Source organism: Leuciscus leuciscus, assembly GCF_965113295.1.
Source record: "Leuciscus leuciscus genome assembly, chromosome: 22".
Classification (NCBI taxonomy): Eukaryota; Metazoa; Chordata; class Actinopteri; order Cypriniformes; family Leuciscidae; genus Leuciscus; species Leuciscus leuciscus.
This window is the reverse complement of record NC_138746.1, coordinates 14,652,642-14,674,143: the sequence shown is the minus strand read 5'-3', so window position 1 is coordinate 14,674,143 and position 21,502 is coordinate 14,652,642. Positions and strand designations below refer to the sequence as shown.

The 21,502-nt window shown below is 39.2% G+C and overlaps 1 protein-coding gene across 4 annotated transcripts in view; it reads left to right on the top strand.

The window, feature by feature from the left end:
• The window catches only part of LOC309487264 (uncharacterized protein), a 315,296-nt gene that overhangs the window by 279,936 nt on the left and 13,858 nt on the right, over positions 1 to 21,502 (top strand). The window contains exons 9-11 of one of the 4 annotated variants that reach the window (XM_082154875.1): positions 7,898 to 8,033; positions 8,854 to 8,881; positions 20,440 to 20,605. The exons of 1 other annotated variant lie outside the window; for it this stretch is intronic. In XM_082154875.1, coding sequence (XP_082011001.1) covers positions 7,898 to 7,946 — 49 coding nt within the window. In that variant the 3' untranslated portion in view covers positions 7,947 to 8,033; positions 8,854 to 8,881; positions 20,440 to 20,605. Of the gene's footprint in view, positions 1 to 7,897; positions 8,352 to 8,853; positions 8,882 to 20,439; positions 20,606 to 21,502 lie in introns of those variants that run through there. 2 more of the 4 variants (XM_082154876.1, XM_082154877.1) reach the window with 2 other exon arrangements.

Genomic DNA, 21,502 nt, shown 5'->3' with positions numbered 1-21,502 from the left:
AAATCTCTGGATGGCGGATGTAACGCTCAACTTCTTCGAGGACAACCGGCAGGGATGGGGGCCGGAGTGGTTTGGGAGGGGAAGTGGAGGGTGGTTTATGAGGTGCTCTGAGAAATGCTACAAAAAAAAACACAAATCGTTGCTAATGACATTTACAAGCTCAAGAAAGCATTGTTCACAGATGCTTCACGTGCACTTTGCTAAAATGAAGGGATGAGAGAGAATGAAAAACAAAGACGTAGAGTTCTTTTAATGGACTGGTACATCACTTTTTAGTGGAGTAATGGAAGGGTAAGTGGGCCTATTCTCTTTTGTGTGGACCGCCAGACAAATATGTCTATGTCGTTTTTCCCTGCAACAACATAAAGAGGCCAAGAGGTCAAATAAACAAACACACGAACACATGTTGGCACACAGCTCAATAAATGATCTGCAGCTCTTAATAAACAATTACACCAAATACATTGTTTAGCAAACTTTACTTACTCAACTACGGCTGATTCCCTTACACATACATAGATAAATAAATATAAACCACTGATTAAATAAAAAATGAAAGGAAAATTCTGTTTCTCCCATGTGAGTTCTCCAATCTCTCTTTTTTATCCTCTACATTCTGTGTATTGATTAAGGGAATCGTGATGGTGGTGATTGTTTGTATGGGGAGGTGCAGAAAATGCCCTGCAGTACATGAAGATGTTAAGATAAAAGTCCCTTCCTACTCCACTGACAGAAAGAGAGAGAAATGAATGAGAAGATCTAACCGTTGAGAAGTTCTTCAGTAGTGTAGTTATATTTAATAATGTACATTTCAGCTTAATCGTGACACAATAATTCATATACCTACAGGACCAGAGTCATTAACAGTTATCTGTGTCACACAAGAGCCTATCTCCCTTCCTCAATACCTAATTAAAAATGTCACGTTATCATGGTATCTTGTTTTAGCTTTCTTTTATCCAGTTAACGTTATGCTAAGCTAGCAGGAGTTGCTGTTAGCTTGAGCTGTTAGCAAAGACGAAATCACAAGGAATAAAAAATATATATTTTACTATTTTTAGCTAAATATGATGTGAAATGCAATTTCAAAGACATACAAAGTTCTGTAATGAAACTAGATGGCGTAGGCTAATAGGTTCCTGCTGTATCAGTAGCCAATGAGCTTGCTGCTTAAACTTCAAATACTGGTTAGCATTTGCCTTAACAGTGCAACATGCTTTCAGAAACCCTCCCCCTTCCCCAGTTCCACCTGTATAGATCTGCTACGGGTAATTCATGTACGCTATATTGTACAGCAGCAATATGTCTTGCTTGCTCACAGCAGCATGTCAAGTATGTATTGGCAGTAGCAAGTCCTGTCCTATTCTGCTAAGTCAATTGTTTCCATGTTTTATCACTCTTTCGCTGTCAGTACTAAATGCTGTCCCAGTGAGAACGCAGCTTCAAGGCCTCGATCACTCAGCATAGAAAGTCATTATAAGGGAAGCATTTTCAACAAAACACTGGTATTGCTTTCATACCAGCATGTTATGGTTTAAAAGAAGGCAGAGCTTTGCCGGGTCAGGTCAGTGGAAGTTAATGAGTGTCCAGTGTATACACTAATAAGGTGTCAGGGTTCATTTTAGCCCACCGCTCCCAGCTGCCCTCTTTGCACATATGGAGCCCCACTATCAAGATCGTTGCCATGCCAGCCAGGGAGATTTGCATATGTGTTATCTATTTAAATAAATTCTCAGGGTTTATAAGCACTATAATGCATCTTGGCTATGCTCAGCTCATTGCTAATTTATAGGCAGTCTACTGTGTCTGGGGCTGATGACACCATCTGAAGCATGTAGTCTAGACGACATTGAACCCACTGTCCGTGGGGTAATTGTTTTATGCAAATGAAAAATCCAAGGGTGACATGTTCCTCGTGCATCCGTGTAATTTGATTGAGGTGTGCTAAGACTGCTGCCAGCCCGGTATGCCTTTACTTTATTATTATTGTTATTATGGTGATTATGATTGTGTGCAGGCTGGCGGGCAGAGGGTTGGGTTCTGCTGCCGGCTGGATGGAGAGAGAGGGATCTCAGAGCCCTGGGGTTGCATCTCCTTGCAGCCTTTGTGTCATAGATAATGCACATAGAAAATATGCTGGCTCTTCATGCTATATTCATGGCTTGATGGATTTTTCCAATATTACATGCTTTTGTTTTTCTTGCCAGTGACAACTGGCAAAACAAATGACAATGGGCAAATTGTGTCGTTGTGATTTGATATTTTACTGTCTGTGAGAAAGTTTAATGGAGATCAAAATGCCCACATTCTTGGATGTGTGTTGAAGGGAGCAGTACAACAGTGACCCATGAATAAAGAAAATAAATAAGTAATATAAAGTATTAAAATAATGTAATAGAGAGAGCTTTCTATGATAATTGTTTGGTCATACAATTTTATGCATATGCAATCTTTAAATATAAATATAATACACAGTACTTGCGCTATATATATATATATATATATGTGTGAGTGTGAGTGTGTGTGTGTGTGTGTGTGTGTGTGTGTGTGTGTGTGTGTGTGTGTGTGTGTGTGTATATATATATACAATATAAAAAACTGACAGTAGTTTTGTGTGAAACTTAAAATTAACTTAATTTTTTTTCCTGTAACATCACAATAACCAGGCATCATAACATTACTTCAAATTTGACCAATTTTGCATTTATTTACTTGTTTGTTTGTTTGTTTGTTTGTTTATTTATTGTTTTTCACAGCACTAGCTTTTCCAACCATTGTACTGAAACAGTGATTTCCATAAACACTTGTGCAGTTTCAGCTGGCAGAGGAGAGAGTGACAGTGTAGACGTTTTATGGGTGAGGTGACCGCGTTTCTACTGGGAGAGGTGAGGAATGGCTGTGGTTCTCGGTGCCTCCTCCTGACCTTTCACGCTGCCCTACTCTGCATAGGCAGCTAACTAATAATGACCCCTTTAATTATCAGAACCAAGTGCATGCAGCAGCAGACCAGACGATCATAAATCTCAGCCAGAGACAGCACAGGACCAAGGACATGCAGAGTTCTCACCGCTTACACCCCAGCTACACTGCAAGCGAGACAAACTAGAGTGCTCCCATTATAATAAACAATGCTGGCTGTTCACTCGCTTTCAGTGTAGACAACTTTGCTGATTATAATGACAGCATTCTAGTACATGCAGTGTTATAATTCTGCAGATATGCTCTTTTGATCCATAGTCATGACAGCAACACAAAATAGCATCACACATCCAGCTCTCTCTTTCCCTTTGTCTTTCTCTGGTATTCTGTTATTCACATGGGGGAATCACATTGTATTCACGTGACAGCGAGGTTCATCACTACAGAGCATGACCCCGGTGTCTGGGAGAGAAGGCTCTTTGTTTGGACGACAGGCGTTTCAGTGATGCTCTATTGTCAGAGAGACAGGACTTGAAGAAAGGCCATTAATGTGCACCGGGGGCTGCCAGGTTCAGGCTTCTGATTTATACATGCAGAGAGTGGGGTAATTACTGTTTAGGTAGTCATAAGAGTAACGGTCAGTATGAAACTACTCTAAACTGTGAGTGAATACTGATTTATGGTGACCAAAAATGCCAGATATAAATAATTTATAATAATTATTATATCCATATATTGTTGGAAATAATAATTATAATTATTATTATTAGTATTATTATTAATATTACATTTCTGTTATTTTTGTGTGTGTGTGTGTGTGTGTGTGTGTGTGTGTGTGTGTGTGTGTGTGTGTGTGTGTGTGTGTGTGTGTGTGTGTGTGTGTGTGTGTGTGTGTGTGTGTGTGTGTATAATTGTCATTGTTAGAATTATTATTGTTGCTGTAATTGAAGTAATAGTGACAGTCAAATTGTTCTGTAATTTAAACATTAACACTTTAATGAATTTCATGTCAGAAGTATATATGTCTTCATTAAGCACTTAAGAATGATCTCCAGTCCATTAGTCTCTAGAGACTAGTTCAACCTCTAAACACTCAACATGTTAAGACTAGAGATTAGATAGATAGATAGATAGATAGATAGATAGATAGATAGATAGATAGATAGATAGATAGATAGATAGATAGATAGATAGATAGATAGATAGATAGATAGATAGATAGATAGATAGATAGCGGACCAACCAGAGTGGCATTTCTCACAAGGTCATGCTCAACACCATCTCCACCCACCTGACACTGAGAGGTCAGTCTGTTCCACCGTGACGGCCACAACTGAAACTGCATACTTGCACACAGATGAAGTAAACATTTCCACACACAGTCTGGTGATACAAACTCAGCTTGTGTATTTGTAAAAGACATTTTGAACGTTTAGGTTGTTCACTCATTACACAGAGCTAATGAAGCTCTTCCCAAGAAATTTTTATTCATCACTGGTATATGTGTCTGATTTATTTGTGGTCTAAACTTGGGAGTGTTCAGTTTAAAAAAGACCTCTACTTACCATCTCCATATAAAAGAGTTGGGAAAGAGAGGAAGGACAGAGTGAGGGGTGTGGCCTGTCCGTAAGTGACAGGGATGAATAGCAGGACTGTGGGGTGGGATGTGCTGGCCTCCTGCTGACCCTCCTCTGGCCAGTGTGTGGATTCAATATGACTAGGTAAACACACTTCTGGCCTTGTCAAAGAGCAGGCCCAGCCACTGGTTTATGTCATATACACATCTAACCCTTAGCAGAAACTCCATTGCCAGAGAGAAAGAAAAACATCAGGAGACTATACGTGGAGCATTATTACATTTAAAGGAACTGAGGATATTTGATTTTGTATGTGCGTATTTACCTAATGGATTTGATTGAGAGCATATGATTTTGGTATTTTTTTCCTTTATTTGTTATATAGGACAGCCTAGTCGGGCCTTACATTAAGGATGACTTAGCTGTTAAAAGTAAAATTTTCCATTCTAAAAGCATTGTATATGAATATTTAAGCTTTTAAAGCTGTTCAGTCATGACGTCAATTTGTTGGCCAACTTGGAGGGCTAATCCACCACTGATTCCCTCTGGATTTTGTAATGGGATTTTAGAATTGAAATTTGCAGTATGTGAGTAAAATAAGATCTGGTGAATATTATATAACAGATTTTCCTGTTTTGTATATGTTTTGTGCTCTAAAAACATAAGTTGTTACATGAGAATAAATATAGATCCGGTCCCCTATGTGATCATGGCCCCTGGAATCGTTCTAACCATTCCAAAACTTTCCCCCGTCCCCCCTGATCCCCCCTTATCAGCGGCCCTGTTCACATTTGAGAAATGACTGTTTATAATTTATTAACCACATACTTTTTTACTCATAAATCGAGAACCACTATTCTAAACATACATTAGAACATATAGCTAAAATGCAAATTCTTTTCCAAATTTTAGGGCTACAAACTTAACAGCAGTATTTCATTTCAGTGTGTGGACCTCACTATCCTGGTCAATAAATCAATCAAGGATTAATCCAGGTGTCAAAAACCAAATCACATTAAAGTAGGAGGAGCCTAATCGCACTAAGCCTGTCCGTTTATTCTTCCCTTAAAATAATACCTCTACTCTACGAGGAGCTCATTATGTTTGGGCAGGAGAAGTGTTCTCTAAATTTAATCCATCCTTCTCTGTTTTTCCTCCCTCGCTCCGTCCATCTCTATTCTTGCATTTCACCTCAACTTTTTTTTTATATCCTTTCTGTCTAGACATCTCAAAGCAGAGGTAAAGGAGGAAGGCCAATTACAGAGGTTACAAGCTGCGCCGCAATTAAGGAAATGTACAGTTCAGCAGAGTTCAGGGATTAAAAAGGCCGTCAAAACTGGAGAGCCCTGTAAAAGTATGACTCATAATTTTTGCACAGTAAAGCCACCGCAAATGGCCGTGTCAGTGATAAGGCAGCTTTTATATGTTGAGTGGGCCGGAGCCCGTGTGAAATAATTTACTCATGCGGCAGAGCAGTAAACAAGATTACATTAAGGTGATTGTTTAACCCTTTCACTCGTCACACGTCCACAAATTACTGAAAGCGGCAGCTTTGAAACAGCCAGATAAAATGCGCTTGAAAGCATAAACCACTCCGGATTCTCGCGCAATGGCATACATGTGTCATTCCCATCCAGAATCGGGGAGTGTGGATGAACTCCTTGGCAGGGGAGGTGGACCTGGGGTCTGGCGTTAACCACCCTTAAAACCTTGAGACAAGCGAGGGAGGATGCAGGTTGTGATCTTAATTTCATCCACCACTCTAAACTGTTTCGCAGCCTGTAGAAAGGTTGACTCAGCGTTCCGCTCGGGCGTCCCATGACAGTGGCGAGATGGAGAGCTGCAGTAGAAGGCTTTCAGCTCCTTACAGAAAGTAGCTCTGTTAGATCCATTGACCTCTGCTGGACAAGGACTCTCTGTCTACACATCTGGCCCCCCTCTTTCCCCCACCTTGTGCTAGGAGAAAGAGAGCGAGGCGAGCGGGAGGGGAGGGGAGAGGGGGGGGTGTCCTGGGAGCGGCTGGCGGACAGGATGATGTATTTGGGAGAGTGCAGCAGATGTCCTGTTGGGCTGGAGTGCAGAAGGGCTGTAGCAGCGTGGCCTCATAAAGAGAGGAGACTGGCCCCTGACATCCCAGCCTCTCTCGGATATAGAACAGAGACACATTGCCAAAAAAAGATACACATACTGTCTGCAACTTGATTAAGTTACAGTAGAGGAGAAGAGGGATATGAGAGAGTGTTTATTTTGCTTCAGTTTGCTTCTGCTCTTGCCAGAGCGCTGTCTTCTTCTGCCTCACCGCAAGCTGATCTCTGTTCTATCTATCAGCCCTCTACAACGCCACGGTCAAAGGTCAGACACCTTCATGGGTGGCAGGCTGGCTGAGGGGTTACAGTAAACCTCACTGTATCAAAACCAGATTATGTTGTCTGGTATGATTTCCAGATTTCTTTAAAAAAAAGTTGTTAACATCTTTCTTATGAATGTCTTTCTTCACAGGTGAAGGTAAAAAATTAAGTTTATTTATTTTTCCTTCCACATCTAGGGTTGTAAACCTACTTAAAATATTAAGATTAATTAATCAAATGTTATGATGATTAATTAATCAAATTAATGGCATATACTTATGTCAATTTAAACACATTACATTATTTTCATTACATTACATTTTCTCTGTAGAAAGACCTTGATCTTGTGAAAGGTGCTTTATCAATTTAAATTGAATATTATTTATTTGATTTTATTTGATTTATTTATGGCAGAAGAGTAAATCATTTAATAACAAATATGATTACAATTAAAAAATACAGACACACACACACATATATTTGATATATATATATATATTATACTGATTTCATTACTCCAGTCTTCAGAGTCGCATGATCCTTCATGAAATCATTGTAATGTGATGATTTGCTCAAGAAACATTTCCTATTATTGTCAATGTTAAAAACATTTGTGTTGCTTATTATTTGCGAGGACACCGTGATTTTTTTTTCTCCTTTTTTTCTTCTCAGAATTCTCAGATGAATAGAAAGTATAAAAGTTGTGTCTCACTTTTTTCAGCTTCTTGCACCATAAGTGGCTTGTTTGTAGATGTTGTGTCAAAGTTAAAAAGTAGTTGGATAAACTGATTCAATGCTGGTAAAATGAATTAAGTTGTTTTGTTTTTTATTGCAATTTTTATTAATATTAATTCAACTAAATTAGTGCATTACATTGACACACCACCCCAAAATTAAAGATTTAAATCTTAAGTGTTTGTGTTTGCCTATAGAGCAAAACAGCCAACTCTCTCTCTCTCTCTCTCTCTCTCTCTCTCTCTCTCTCTCTCTCTCTCTCTCTCTCTCTCTCTCTCTCTCTCTCTCTCTCTCTCTCCTGTTTGTGAACACTCTCAGTGTGCCAAGCAGAGGCGCTGTGACACGCTCCCACAAGGCCTCTCATTAGAAACAGAGCTGTCTGGCAAGCTGGACCATAAACTTTAGAGAGGTCACCCCCCCATCCTGTTCTTCTGCACTGTAAACAAGCAGAAAGGTTAGTACTGTATCCATCTGACACTGTCTTATCTCATTAGAAACAAAGGACATGGCGCTAAGTGCTCTGACAACAGCAGTCATAAAGCAGAGCTCTCCTGAAAACTCCCCCCGAGATAGTCTTTCCCTGTGACTTTGGGTTGGGGGTGTTTACTGCATTTGTTGTTTGTTTGTTTGTTTGTGTGTGTGTGTGTGTGTGTGTGTGTGTGTGTGTGTGTGTGTGTGTGTGTGTGTGTGTGTGTGTGTGTGTGTGTGTGTGTGTGTGTGTGTGTGTGTGTGTGTGTGTGTGTGTGTGTGTGTGTGTGTGTGTGTGTGTGTGTGTCTGTGTGTGTGTGTCTGTGTGTCTGTGTGTCTGTGTGCGAGCGAGTGCATGTGTGTGTGGACTCATGTTTGTGTATCTGGGCACTGGTTTGGATACAGTTTGTTTAGCTAACTACCTTATGCAATACAGTCCCATAATGCATTATTTTGACTGACATCATACCTTCTTAGATTTAGCATAAAAGCAAATTTTACCGATTTACACTCAAAAGTTTGTGATTAGTACGTTTTGTTTGTTTTTTTTAGGGTTTTTTTAATTAAATTTTTTATACTTTTATTTAGCAAGGATGCATTAAAAGGATGCATTTAAATTGGCCAAAAGTGACGTGTTACAAAACACGTCACACGAAATTGTTCAACAAACACTGTTTTCAACATTGATATTAACAATAATGATATTTTTCAATCACTGAAAAAACTTTACACTTTATAAATATATTAAAATAGAAAACAGTTATTTTAAATTGTAATAATATTTCACAATATTACGTTTTTTACAGTATTCATGATCAAATAAATGCAGCCTGGGTGAGTATAAGAGACTTTTTACCATAAGTTTTGAATGGTACTGTAGTTTCTTAAAGCATGTCTATGCTGTTTTAACAGTTGATTAATTGATGTTGTTGGATATTGTTAACCATTGTTTTACCATTGTTAGTCATTGCTTCATCAAGCTCGCATTCGGTTTGTCTCCATTCTGGTATGTTTAAATGTGTGTAATTATTGTACCGTTTTGAAAGCATAACAACTTTTTGTAATCATGATCTAACAACTGTTATGTGTTTCAATATGCTGTATGACCCAATTTGTTTAAATGCAATGGAGCACAAATTTTGAATGTATAAAAGTGCCATACAGTCACATTTCTATGCAAATGTTCCAGTGACTCTAATACAGTCACTGGTGTTGTTAACCCCTTTTCCATAGACTTTTCCCCCCAGTCCTGGCGTGTACTGATTCACTTAACTGCACAGAGACATATGCACTATGTACTGTATATGTGTCACTTCTTTTGTAAAAACTGCTCCTTTAAAGAATGTGGCTTTGCTAAGTTTTTTTCTGGTATAGATTCATTAGTTTTTGGCCTCTTGCTGCCTGTCTTCTGGTTTGCTGACTGCTAGTGGAAAAAGCCATTTAGCCCACTGAATGTCAAGGTTAGTGCGCGTTGTCCTTGTCATCAGTCTCGGCGGCAGAAGGTCAGGGATAAGCTTTCCTCAAATGGGCAGCGTCAAACAAAAGGGAGGCTGACTTAACTGGCCCAGAGAAAGAAGACCTTCTCTTTCAGTCGATAAACAATCCACTGGGCAAAAGCTCTCAGCAGCGTTAACCCCTGCACCGCTGGCTTTATAGTGACAGTCCATGTGTGTATTTGTGTGTGTTGGTATGAAGGCCATGGTAGTTGAAAAGCTCGCCAAGAAGGGTAATGTTTCTCCACTGTGCACTAGAGAGCAGAGTTGATCAATGCACAGTTAATATATTCATCTGCCAAATTAAATAATCATCTTTGTCAGGAGGGGTTCAAATAAATATGTAATCATTTCTTAATTGGAGGGCTGTAAAAATCAAATTCTGTTACAGAAAACAGCAGGGCAGAAAGTCATGAATATATTTCTGTCTATCAGTTCGATCAGGTAGAGAGACACGTGTCTACCACACCTCTATCTAAACAGACATGGAAATGTCATCTCCCGTGTGGTCCTGGCTAGCTCAGATCTCACTCAGCCAAAGGTGGCTCTGCCGGGAGACATAACATATCATCTTAACTGTCTCACAAAAGCCCAAATGGCCAAAACTCATAAAAGGAGCTTTGGGCTGTCAAACAGGGTACATCACATGCTCTGCTGGGCCCTCAAAACATCCAGTCAAAGCTTTCTTCTTGTTAGCATATTACAACATATGTTATGTGCTGCTACAGTGTAGCTCAATTGGCAATGCAAAGGTCATTGTTTTGATTCCTTGGAAGCACATGAAATGATAAAACATATACCTTAAATGCACTGCAAGGCCTTTTTTTCTTCAATTGTGAACCGTACTAAAGGTGAGATGAACCATACCCCAGAACACCTTTTCATGTGGACTCGAGTGCAGTTTACTGATGCGGAACCGAACTTGGTCCACAAAAGCCTTTAAGATGCTTTGAATAAAATCCACATGCATAAAAATTTAAAACATTTACATCAACACATGTACAATGCCTAGTGGTTGTTGACCTTTCTGACACTCACATTGAACGGTGTTGTTTAATGTAATTTGAAGAAAAACTGAAGAAGTTTCCTGGCACGTCAAACACTGAAAAGACTTCTGCTGCTTCTTTTATTGTTGAGACTAATTAAAGTGTGAACCCGCCCATAGACATACATGTTTCCTTACATAAATCTAGCGTTCGTTCATTCGTTCATTCATTCATTTTCAGAGCCGGACAGTAACGGAGTACATTTACTTGAGTACAGTACTTAAGTACAATTTTGAGGGATCTGTACTTTACTCGAGTATCATTTTTGGGGAGTACTCATGACTTTACTCAAGTACATTTGAGAGGCAAATATTGTACTCTTTACTCCACTACATTTCTATCCATAACCGTGAGTACCCATTACTTCTTCTAAAAAAAAAAAAAAAAGGAAAAAAGAAAAATCTCGGAAACCCTCGATTTGTTGTTTCCCTCTCAAACGTGATTGGATTGTGCAGGCGCCACTGATTGGGACAGCCTATCAGCAATCACCTTCAGCTTTCCGCCAAAGTCAACTCCATGGTCAGATTTAGATAAGAGACGAAACCATGGACGAAACAATGGATGAAGGTCCATCGCGGGAAGCGATTTTTTTTTTTTTCAGGATGGTAGGGGAAGACTCATGAATATTCATTAGGAAGTCATCCCTGATTGGTCTTAACCCCAGTGATGGGTAGGTTTAGGGGTGGGGTTAGGGGGTAGTTTATCAGACCAATCAGGGATGACTTCCCTAATGAATATTCATGAGTCTTCCCCTACCATCCTAGGAAAAAAAATATCGCTCCCGGGAATGTGCCAACCCGTGGCCCCACCTCGCCAGACTATTTCAATTTGCTGAACAATTTAATGATAGTTTTCGCTTCAAGTGTTTGCTGTGTTTACCAATGTAAGCACTGTGGCAGTAGTAATGCAATATTTAGAAAATGTACTCTTGTACTCTTGATACTCAAGTACTTTTAAAAACAAGTACTTCAGTACTTTTACTTAAGTAGACATCTGACTGTAGTACTTTTACTTGTACTTGAGTAAAATTTAGCAAGGGGTATCTGTACTTTTACTCAAGTAATGAAGCTGTGTACTCTGTCCGCCTCTGTTCATTTTACCTTAACAAGGAGAGAGAAGGAGCAGATGGTAATGCAGTATACATTTTACTTTAGGTGGACCAAAGACCAAATGGACAGATAAAAGAAACAAATAAGCAGAATGAAAATTGTTGAACTCTTCAAAATTTAAATATTACATCCGCAGTAGGCACAGTTCCCCAATAAAATAAAATAAAAAGGTAATTTCACAACTCATAGAGTGTAGAAGTGGTTTTCTTGTCTTTTTTTTCTTTCTTTCTTTTTTTGAGTTTGAATTTGACAGGCCTTGATCCTTATCTACTTTCTTTTTATGGCAAAAAGCAACAAAAAAACTAAACAAAAAAACAGCAGGAACATTTCACTAACATCAGGGTGAGTAAATGATGACAGGTTTTTTTTTTTTGTGAACTACTCCTTTAAATGTTGCACAATTTAGGAACAGCAGTAACATAACGATGAGCAGTTTAATAATGCATCATCAGATTTCTTCGTGTTGTAGTCTCAGCGGTGTGGCTTGTCATTGTGCCCTTGGGAGGTCTTTGAACACACAGGCCGTGATAATCTCTGCTATCTCCGTGGCTTATTCTCCAGATCTCTCTAATGGCGCAACAGTGTCCACAGTGGCTGCAGTCATCTTAAACGGATGAAGGCAATTCCAGCGGCGGTCACGTAGTAGTGTATTCCCAGTGTCACCTTGTCATTTGGATCCTGTTTGTGCAGTACTTCGGGTAAAACCGAGGGACGTGTGTGAGGTTCTCCGTGAAAGATATCCTTTGCCCCCCTCCTCCGTCTCCGTCGCAAAGTTCTAAGCAAACACAACTTCGCCCTCCTTCATTAACCTTCCCCCGATCTCTCTCCATCCATAGAATTTCTCTCTCTCACACATACACTTTCTTTCATTCTTCCTTCTCTTTAGCCTCTTATAAGGTTAATGTTTGCACAGATGAACTTAATTAAGGTTTTTTCTTTTTTTCAAATGACTTTGGCAGTTTGTGTGTTTTAGATTTTTAAGAGCAAGACAGGATTATTATGCTTGAGGATCAAGCCTAATGTAAAGCAGTGGAGCTGAACTCAGAGCAATGACATTAGTAAGAGTGTCTTCTCATTAGAATAGATCATTATCAGGGATAACAGTTTGATATACCATATTACAACACTGATGTTTCTTTTGCCCTATATCAGTGGTACGATTTTTTTTTTTATGTTTTTGTCTCTTATGCTCACAAAGGCTGCATGTATTTGATAAAAATGCAGTAAAATTGGTCATATTAAGATATATAATTGTTAATTTAAAACAACTGTTTTCAATTCAATGGGCCCTATCTTGCACCCAGCGCAATTGACTTTGTACACCGATGCATGTATCATTCCTATTTTGCACCCGCGCAAAGCGGACTTTTCCCTCCACAGAAGCACGTCGGTTAACTAAGAAATACACTTGCGCTTCGCCACTAACCAGGAAAAAATAGTTTAAAGTCAGTGGCGCGTTGCGCATGTTATTCATATGCTATTTTAAGGGCGCATGCTTGGCCATAATCAATGTAGCGTGAGCACAACGCGCACTTTGATTCTCTCATCTACACAGAAGCAGCAGTTTTCATTTTTGCAAATCATACATTATTATGATAGATAGATATTATGATAGATAGATAGAACGCTCTGATTGGTTTATTTCACGTTACGCCCAAACCACACCTATGAATAATGAAGCTACTTCAGACCAACCCCTTTTAGATTTGCCCCGGGCGCAAGAGGCATTTATCCCGCCGGGAAAAAAGCAACAGCGCCGGAGATCCGCCCACAAAGTTACTTGCGCTTTGCGCTTGACACTTGCGTTTCAGATCGTTAAAATAGGGCCCAATATATTTTAAAATTTGGATGGCAAACACCCATGCAGACAACCGAGGCAAAGATGACAGGAAAAGATCGAAGCGGATATTATGAAGATCGCCAAATTACACCCAAGCGAAATCACATACACAATACAGCGGAAAATACGCTAGGTTGAAGAAGATGATTGTGATTCATTCAAGTGAATGCTAAATTTGTCAGTATTTATGGCACATTGATTTTGTATCTGAAGGTGTTGAACAACATTAAAGGCAAGAAAATTAAGAAAAGGAAGGTGGCAGATTGCATCCAAACATACAGTAGATTTAAACATGCTGAACAGATTAACCCAAGATAATTCCTTCACATACAACCTTGATTTGTACCAGTACTCAGAAATAAATTATGTTAATGTAAATGATGGCATCAGTAATTTATACATTTGATTTCAAGTCATTTGATGTTACGATATGTTAAAAAAAAATCTGTTTAAACACTAAGCGATTTAGATGTCCATTAACTCTGTGAAGCCATTCAAAAAGAATGATTCGCATTCTCTCCATGTTTCATAATTTCCTCACAGGGTCTATGACCACACATGACCTCTCTGTGATGCCCGGCTGTTTCTGTGTTGGAGAAATGAACAGATAAATAACCCTGACCTTAATGATGACAAGGTTAGGCTGGGGTTGAATCATGTGAAAGGCCTCAGCACCAGTCACAAGGCAGATCAGAAAGCCACAGCCTCGCCCCGGGGCGACCTCTGCATCTCTGAGCCTCTTTTCAAAATGAGAACATCTCAGTGCTATTTTCTCTTTTCCTGTCATTCCTTTCAGTTGACCTTTGACCTACTTGATAGAGCGCTTTAGGGTGACAGGAAAAGCACTTGTGTAACCGGCCTTCAAACATCATATTCCCGTTTATCGCTGTTCCCCGATTGTTCATTTAAAGCCAGCTCTGAATAAGATCACCCTGCTATATTATGTGGATTTTTTAAGCATCTGCAATCCACCCGTGAAAAAAATCCTGCTGGAGTTATGGGATGTGTGTTATGATCATTTCATGCTAAGGTCCCTTGTTGTAAAGAAACTGCGTATGGTGAGTGCCTGAGCCACTGACCGTCTCTAATGGTTTGTTTGTGTTTATTGTTGTGGAAGTGAGAGGAGCCACTGGGTGATACATGCAAGAGGAGGTTAAATGTTCAGCCACTGGAACTGTGCATTAATTAGTGCACCCAGGTGCCACATCACACTGTGACTCACTCTTCCTCTCCCGCACCAACACGTGACTGACCAGAGACTGTATCAGCTCACCTTACTGCCCTTCTCATTGCATCTTCTCTATCCTACTCTTATTCACCAAAGTTCACTGTACTGAAAACCAGCAGTTCCTTTTTGGTTGTCATTTTATCTAATTAATGTGAAAGCTGTTTGCCTTTCTCTTCCACCAGACGTTTTGTGTGTTCACACCAAGGAGGTTTATTTTACCTGGAGAAAGCTATTATTACCATTCATCTCACTGGCAGTTGGTTGACTGGGTGGAAGTTTGCGATTTGAAATCTCGACATAAAGTTGAGATGAACATTAAAAGGAAATTTAAAAGTGGAAAAGCATTAACAAAGTACTATGAATAACCCCAAAAGATCAATTATTTCCGCAGCAATATTGCAGACGTGTGAAATTTCACTGAAGTAATATATGTTTGTAACATACGTTGCCTTAATCCAAAATGTTCATTAACTGGAACATTGAGTGATAATGTTTCAAAGTAATTTCTGTCATTTTGACAGACAATAAGTATTAACTGCTTTAGAAATATTCCAGTAAACACTGCTAATAGGGATTAGAAGTGAAAAAGGGAAACAATTACATTTCAAAGCATCTGTGTAAAAAAAAACAAAAAAAAACTGGGAAGAGACGTGAGGATTTAGTGAGAAAAACTAGATATTCTTAGTGCATTCCTTTGAATAATTCATGAGATATATCATAAAATAAATCGGGAGAACAGACCACAAATGTAGTCTGTATTTGTTGTCTTTTTCATGCTGTTACAGCAGAATACAAAGAGAGAGAGAGAAAAAAAAGAACAAGCGGAAAAGAATGCAGCGACTGAAAACAGCTCTTGCCATAGATATTCTTGTTATAACATGTCACATTAAAATACCAAGCGTTACATTATTCTCCTGAATCTAAAACACAGTATGTGTGTCAGGAAAAAGGTGGATAGTTATATGGAACAAGCATTTGGACAAATGAGATTTCACAGTGGGCGGGGCTATCCAGGGTGACACCAGCACAAGTGAACGTCCAACAAAATGTCACATGGCTGGTCAGGATACATTTTGTTGGACTATTTTGCCAGCAATACATTACTGTTTAAAAGTCTGGGATCAGTAAGTTTTGTTTTGTTTTGAAGAAACTACACTTGTATTCAGCAATTAAACTGATCAAAAGTGACATTAAAGACATTTATAATGTTACAAAAGTTTTCTAATCCAAATAAATGCTGTTCTTTTGAACTTTCAATTCATAAAAAAGCTGAAAAAAATGTATCACAGTTTCTACAAAAACATTAATAGGACTGATAATAATAAGAAATGCTTCTTGAACACCAGCAGCAGATTCAAAATTGCCATCACACAAATAAATTACATTTGAAAATATATATGATTTGTAATAATATTTCACAATATGTCTGTTTTTACTGTCTTCACATTAGATTAAAAAAATGCAGTCTTTGCAGAACATAAGATACTTCTTTCAAAAACATTATAAAAGCTTTCCAACCCCACACTTTTAGTGTACAGTATGCTATAAAATATATTATTTCAGAATATAGAGCAATTATTAATTAATAATTGCAGTATAATATAAAATTATTTAATATATAGAAGATGTTAATTGAGAAATATTCTTTTTAAAACCCTGTAGCAGTTACGGCATCTATGTGCGACCTGCCACTTGTCAGGGTCATGGCTGTTCAGGACAAAACTCTCATTTAGAGCGTTTTGCTTTGTGTCAGGTCTGGTTAGGACATTGTGTTGGCTAGAGGGGGGGGAGAGATGTATACAGAAAGGAAATGATGTCTCTTTAAAGCATCTACAGGGGAAGAAAAGACAGCAGTAAGGAACAAAAGGTGGGAGGAAAGATTTTAGGAATCTGTCTGTTTTTGTCTGCAAAGGAAGTGATTGAAGAGAGCAGAATCCTCTCATATCAAAGAGGTGCAGAGACAATTCAGTGTTTTTAACACTCCACATATTCAGCATCCCCTCGGCTCCTTCTTCCCAACCGCACATGCTCACTTTCCACTACGTTATAAATTCCAGCAGAAAAGGCCACTTATTCTGTCATAAATCTCCTCTTGCCACTTTCAAATTACAATGATGTATTTGCAAAACGACCATGCCAAGTGTAGAAAAAAGGCAGGAGCGGGAAAGAAAAAAACTCCCCATCTTTTTTATGAGTCAACATGGCGCATACAGTGGGTGGTTTGTATCTACACTGCATACAATTCTTTTTTTTCCCTTTTCTTTTTTTTCAGACAGTCGGTGTGCACCCACAACAATGGCACTGACAGTTTCCGCACCCTGATCTCATCTGTTCCGGCCTGTGCACTCCACAGAAACTACTTAACTTTCATTAAACCGCGTTTGATATCACCTCAGAGAAGAGACGCAAGCTGCACAAATGCTCATCTGCTCCCCTTAATTCGATTCGATACCTTTTTTTCTTTCTCCCAGACGGTGCCTTTCTCATAGTGCTTGTCTTGCATTGTCCTTCTCATAGACCTTATTCACAGCAGCGCCATGACAGGTATGAAAGTGAGGCTGTGAGTGATAGACTTGCCGCATTTTCAATGGCCTCCAATGTAAAAAGCTGTATAAAGCATCTAGATCACTTGTTATAATTTTACACAGCTCATATTGTCGGGAGTTTTTTTGCCTACTGAAATTCCTTGGAAGGATATTTTTGCTGTGTTTCGTCATCAGAACGATCCAAAAACACATTAAATAACAGTACAACCCACTGAAGAAATGTACGTCTATCCCTCACAACCTCACTTTCATTTCCGTTAAAAATCAAAGTTTGCGCTGCTGTGAATAAGGTCTATACCTTCGTTTTACACTCTTTCGCTCAGCTGCTCATCTAAACCCCCTCTTCCCTCTGTCAGGCCTGTTCTGACTGACTAAATGGCAGACCTTTGAAGCTGTGGTTAGATTTCTTCATGGCTTTGTACTTGTTTCATAGTGTTGAAACAGTGATTCATGTACAGCTCACACAGCCTCCATTAATTTCATGTAATGTAGCTTTTATCTCGCTCGCTGGGACAACCATCTCCAGCACTGTCTCACGGGTCAGCATATTGCTCACAGACTATTGCTTTCTCTCTCTCTGTTGCTCTCTTCCTTCTCGTTTTTATTCTTTACTTATCTATCTCTTACTCAAGGATGGCCTGTGGGTTTGTGGGACCTAAGGCCAGACCAATGAAAAAATGGCCATAACATCATATTAGAACCTGAAAAAATTGTTTTGATAAAAACTACAGGGGAAAAAACACAAACATTTAGAATATTGGTGAAAATACCTTATTTTCAATAAGGAAAAATACAAGAATATTTGTAATTAATATATAATATATATAGTTTATTATTTTGATGGCAAAACCTAATTTTCAGCAGCCTTCAGTGCAGGGCTTAAATAAAAAAATAAAAAAAAAGAATATTTTTTTTAATATATATATATATATATATATATATATATACATATATAGTTATCGTTCTTGGTTTGAACAGGCCTTTAGTCTAGCAATACTAAAGAAGTGTGTAACACTTCGTATTTTTTAACGCAAGCTTTTTGCCAAATATAGTGACAGTAATGACAGTAAAAACTGAGCACCCACATAGCTACAATAACCTTTGTAACCTGTAAGTTGATAAAAAACTTAACAGTGTCTATTTACACTAAGTGGTCTTGTTGGCCAAGGCTATTTACACTAACTCCTCCCACCAATGCCTGATTGGGCAACACAAGATTAAAAAAGACACGCTCCATTCAATGTTTGCAGTGGCGCAGGCTGTAAGGAGTATGGTGCGTGAAAGTAGCTTTTGATGTGATCGACCTGAGTTCAAGTCCGCCTATTGCCAAACTCGCTCTTCTCCCTTTTCCCATATCAGATCGGAAAGGCATTTATTTTCAATAAAAAATAAAGAAAACTGTTGATCAATTTAATGCATCCTTGCTGAATAAATAATTGGTTTCAGTTTGTTAAAAAAAAATCCTTACTTATACTTACTTACTGTAGGCTATATATTTCACTTATACATACTTACTTACTATAGTTCACTTGTAGAAAGACTGGCCCGGTTCTGCTTTTCTATCGTTCTGTCTTTCTAAGTTACTTCTGTTTCCCTTCATGGGCGCATTTCTATTATAGAGTTCAACTTCAAACCTCAACTGTAAATGATGGGGAGACTGGTGGAGGTGTTGGATGTAGCCTCAGGGTGATTCTTTCTTATTTCTTTATTTCCGTCCTTTGCACGGTTCTCCGGAGCAGGGCGACACAGATCCACTGATTGGTGGAGTTTGGATCAGAGCACAGGAAGAAGTCAAGCTAAGCAGTCACGAGCAGAGAACATCCAGCTCCTCTATCATCCGCCAAACACTTGACCCACAGTAACTCCGCTTTGACAGAGCATCACAGCTTTTCTATGTAAGACAGAGCCTAGTTTCAGGAAAATGTGATTATGAAAGACATCCAGTCGTAGATGTCCTCTCTCTCTTTTCCAGCTTTGTTCAAGAAGGCTGACAGAAGCCCGCTCCTGGTTACGTTTTGCGAACTGTCACTTTCCCGTAAGATAACACCCCTGCACAGAGGCTTGGAAATGCCAAGGTTCAAGTTTACAATTTAAAAGTTTAAATGCAGAACCACGGGTCACCGTGGGCCACAGTAAAGGTCAATGACATGACGACAGCTGTGGATATTGTTCATTCAGCCCCTCGAGTTACAAATTCTATCTTTATCTCTCTATTTTCTCTCTGTAATTTTTGCCGTATACAAACTAAAAGTCTATTTATGCTGGTCAAAAAACATAATTTCATACCACATCAAAACCCTAACCAGGTCTTTGCAATTTCTCAAATGAATAATATGTTATTTGCAGGGAAAGCTATGCATGAGGGTGTTTCTAATTCTCTGTGTTTTTACGAGAAGCTGGGCCATAATTATGGAATAGGCAATTCGGCGTGATAATCCCACTGTGCGATCTTCTGAGTGAGCATAGCAGGAGATACAAAGACACCTGTGTCCCAGCAGGGACTGGACCTCCTTTTCTCTCCCGTCCTCTCTTCCGAAATGACATGAAAACATCTGAATAAACCTGTTTCATACACATATATGATTAACTATCAGCGCCTCCACTCTTCTGAGCCAAAGAGGCCTTAAAAAGCGAAGCATATTGGCTGCGCTCAGTGCCAAGGCGCATCCCTCTCCCCCTTCTCCCCCTTCCGGGCCTCTGACGCGGGCTCACTGGTAGTGCTCTTTCCCTGCAGGGGGCCCCGGAGCCGGGCTTGTCCTGACACCACAAACATATGTAAGGACACCTGAGCTACGGCCTCCAGCCTCCCGCCACCAAGGGTTAATTTTCCACCCAGCAGTGCGGCAGCCAGACTTGGCCAAGTTTCCTGTCGCCCACAGTGCACCACAAGCTGTGTTTGGGAGCCAGCAAACAACATTAATCCTGCCCCTATGACGGATCGCATATGCAAAATGTCCGCCACCCTACGCGTTCACACAGCTAGGCAGGTACGGGGACAGGAAGAAAAGACGACGTACTTGGACAGAGAGGAAGAGAGATTACGGGATCGGAGGAGGAGGAGGGAGACTTGTGACTGTACTTCATCACGTCACTGGAAGTTTCAATCTTCCTTTTGTCTTTAACATTTCAGGTGCCGATGTGTGCGATGCCAGGAAAGGTCAGGAGATGATTTACTGAACATTTATGGAGGCTTTATCTTCAGTCCTTGTCACCAATTCGGGCGATGCTTCATAGAGGGTCGCCAAACAGACATGGAAAAAGAAAGAGCATGACAACGCCACAACCGCAATGACACAGTAAGAAAACAAGAATGCACTCTTTCATTAGCAAAGCACCGCTGAGAATAAACACACTCATTTTTTTTTCTCCTCATCCCATTCCCTCTATCTCTAAAAGGGGGAGTAGATTTCTGGTATAGGCGTTTCTCAACAGGGTTTTGGTGTGTCATGGAAATAAGGGAAATTTTCCTCTATTAGGTTTAGAGAATTTTGGGGTATGTTCACACGGCAACGATGTCAACGGAGAACTTTTTCCTTTGCTTTTTTCGCACACAGATGACAACGTTGTTAAAACAATCCCCGTTCACAAGAATCCACAAAAAGGACTAAAAACTCTGTATAATGCATGCCAGGCCAGTAGTTGGCGATGTCATTTTGTAAAGAAACATTACGCGCCTAAAGACTGAACACGTAATATGCATGCGTGTGGAGTTGCCGTCTTCACAAATTCCCATTTTTGTTGTTTACATGGAGACAATAACAGTATTGTTTTCAAAAACTTGCACTTTGAACCCCGATTTCAAAAGCTTGTGTTTTCAGGCTGCTAAAATGCTTTTGTCGTGTAAATGAACGGCCAAAACGCATAAAAAGTTTTTCGTTTTTTATTTGAAAACAGTGAACAGTCATTTAAATAAGTTTCAATTCAACACTTCCATAATGATTAATTCAATGATCTATCTATCTATAGTTTTACATGCATATAATATGTTAATTGTTTTATATATAATTTATATATTTAGTAGTCAATAGTCAAGAACAATTATAAGTAATGCAGTAAAACGCTTTATCCGTGTAGCAATTTCTTTGTTAATAAAAAGGTACATCTTCAATTTGACCAAGCTGCAGTGTAATTTTGTGTTTTGTCATTTCAAGTTTATTTTGATTCAGACATGACTAAAATTATTTAATTGTTAG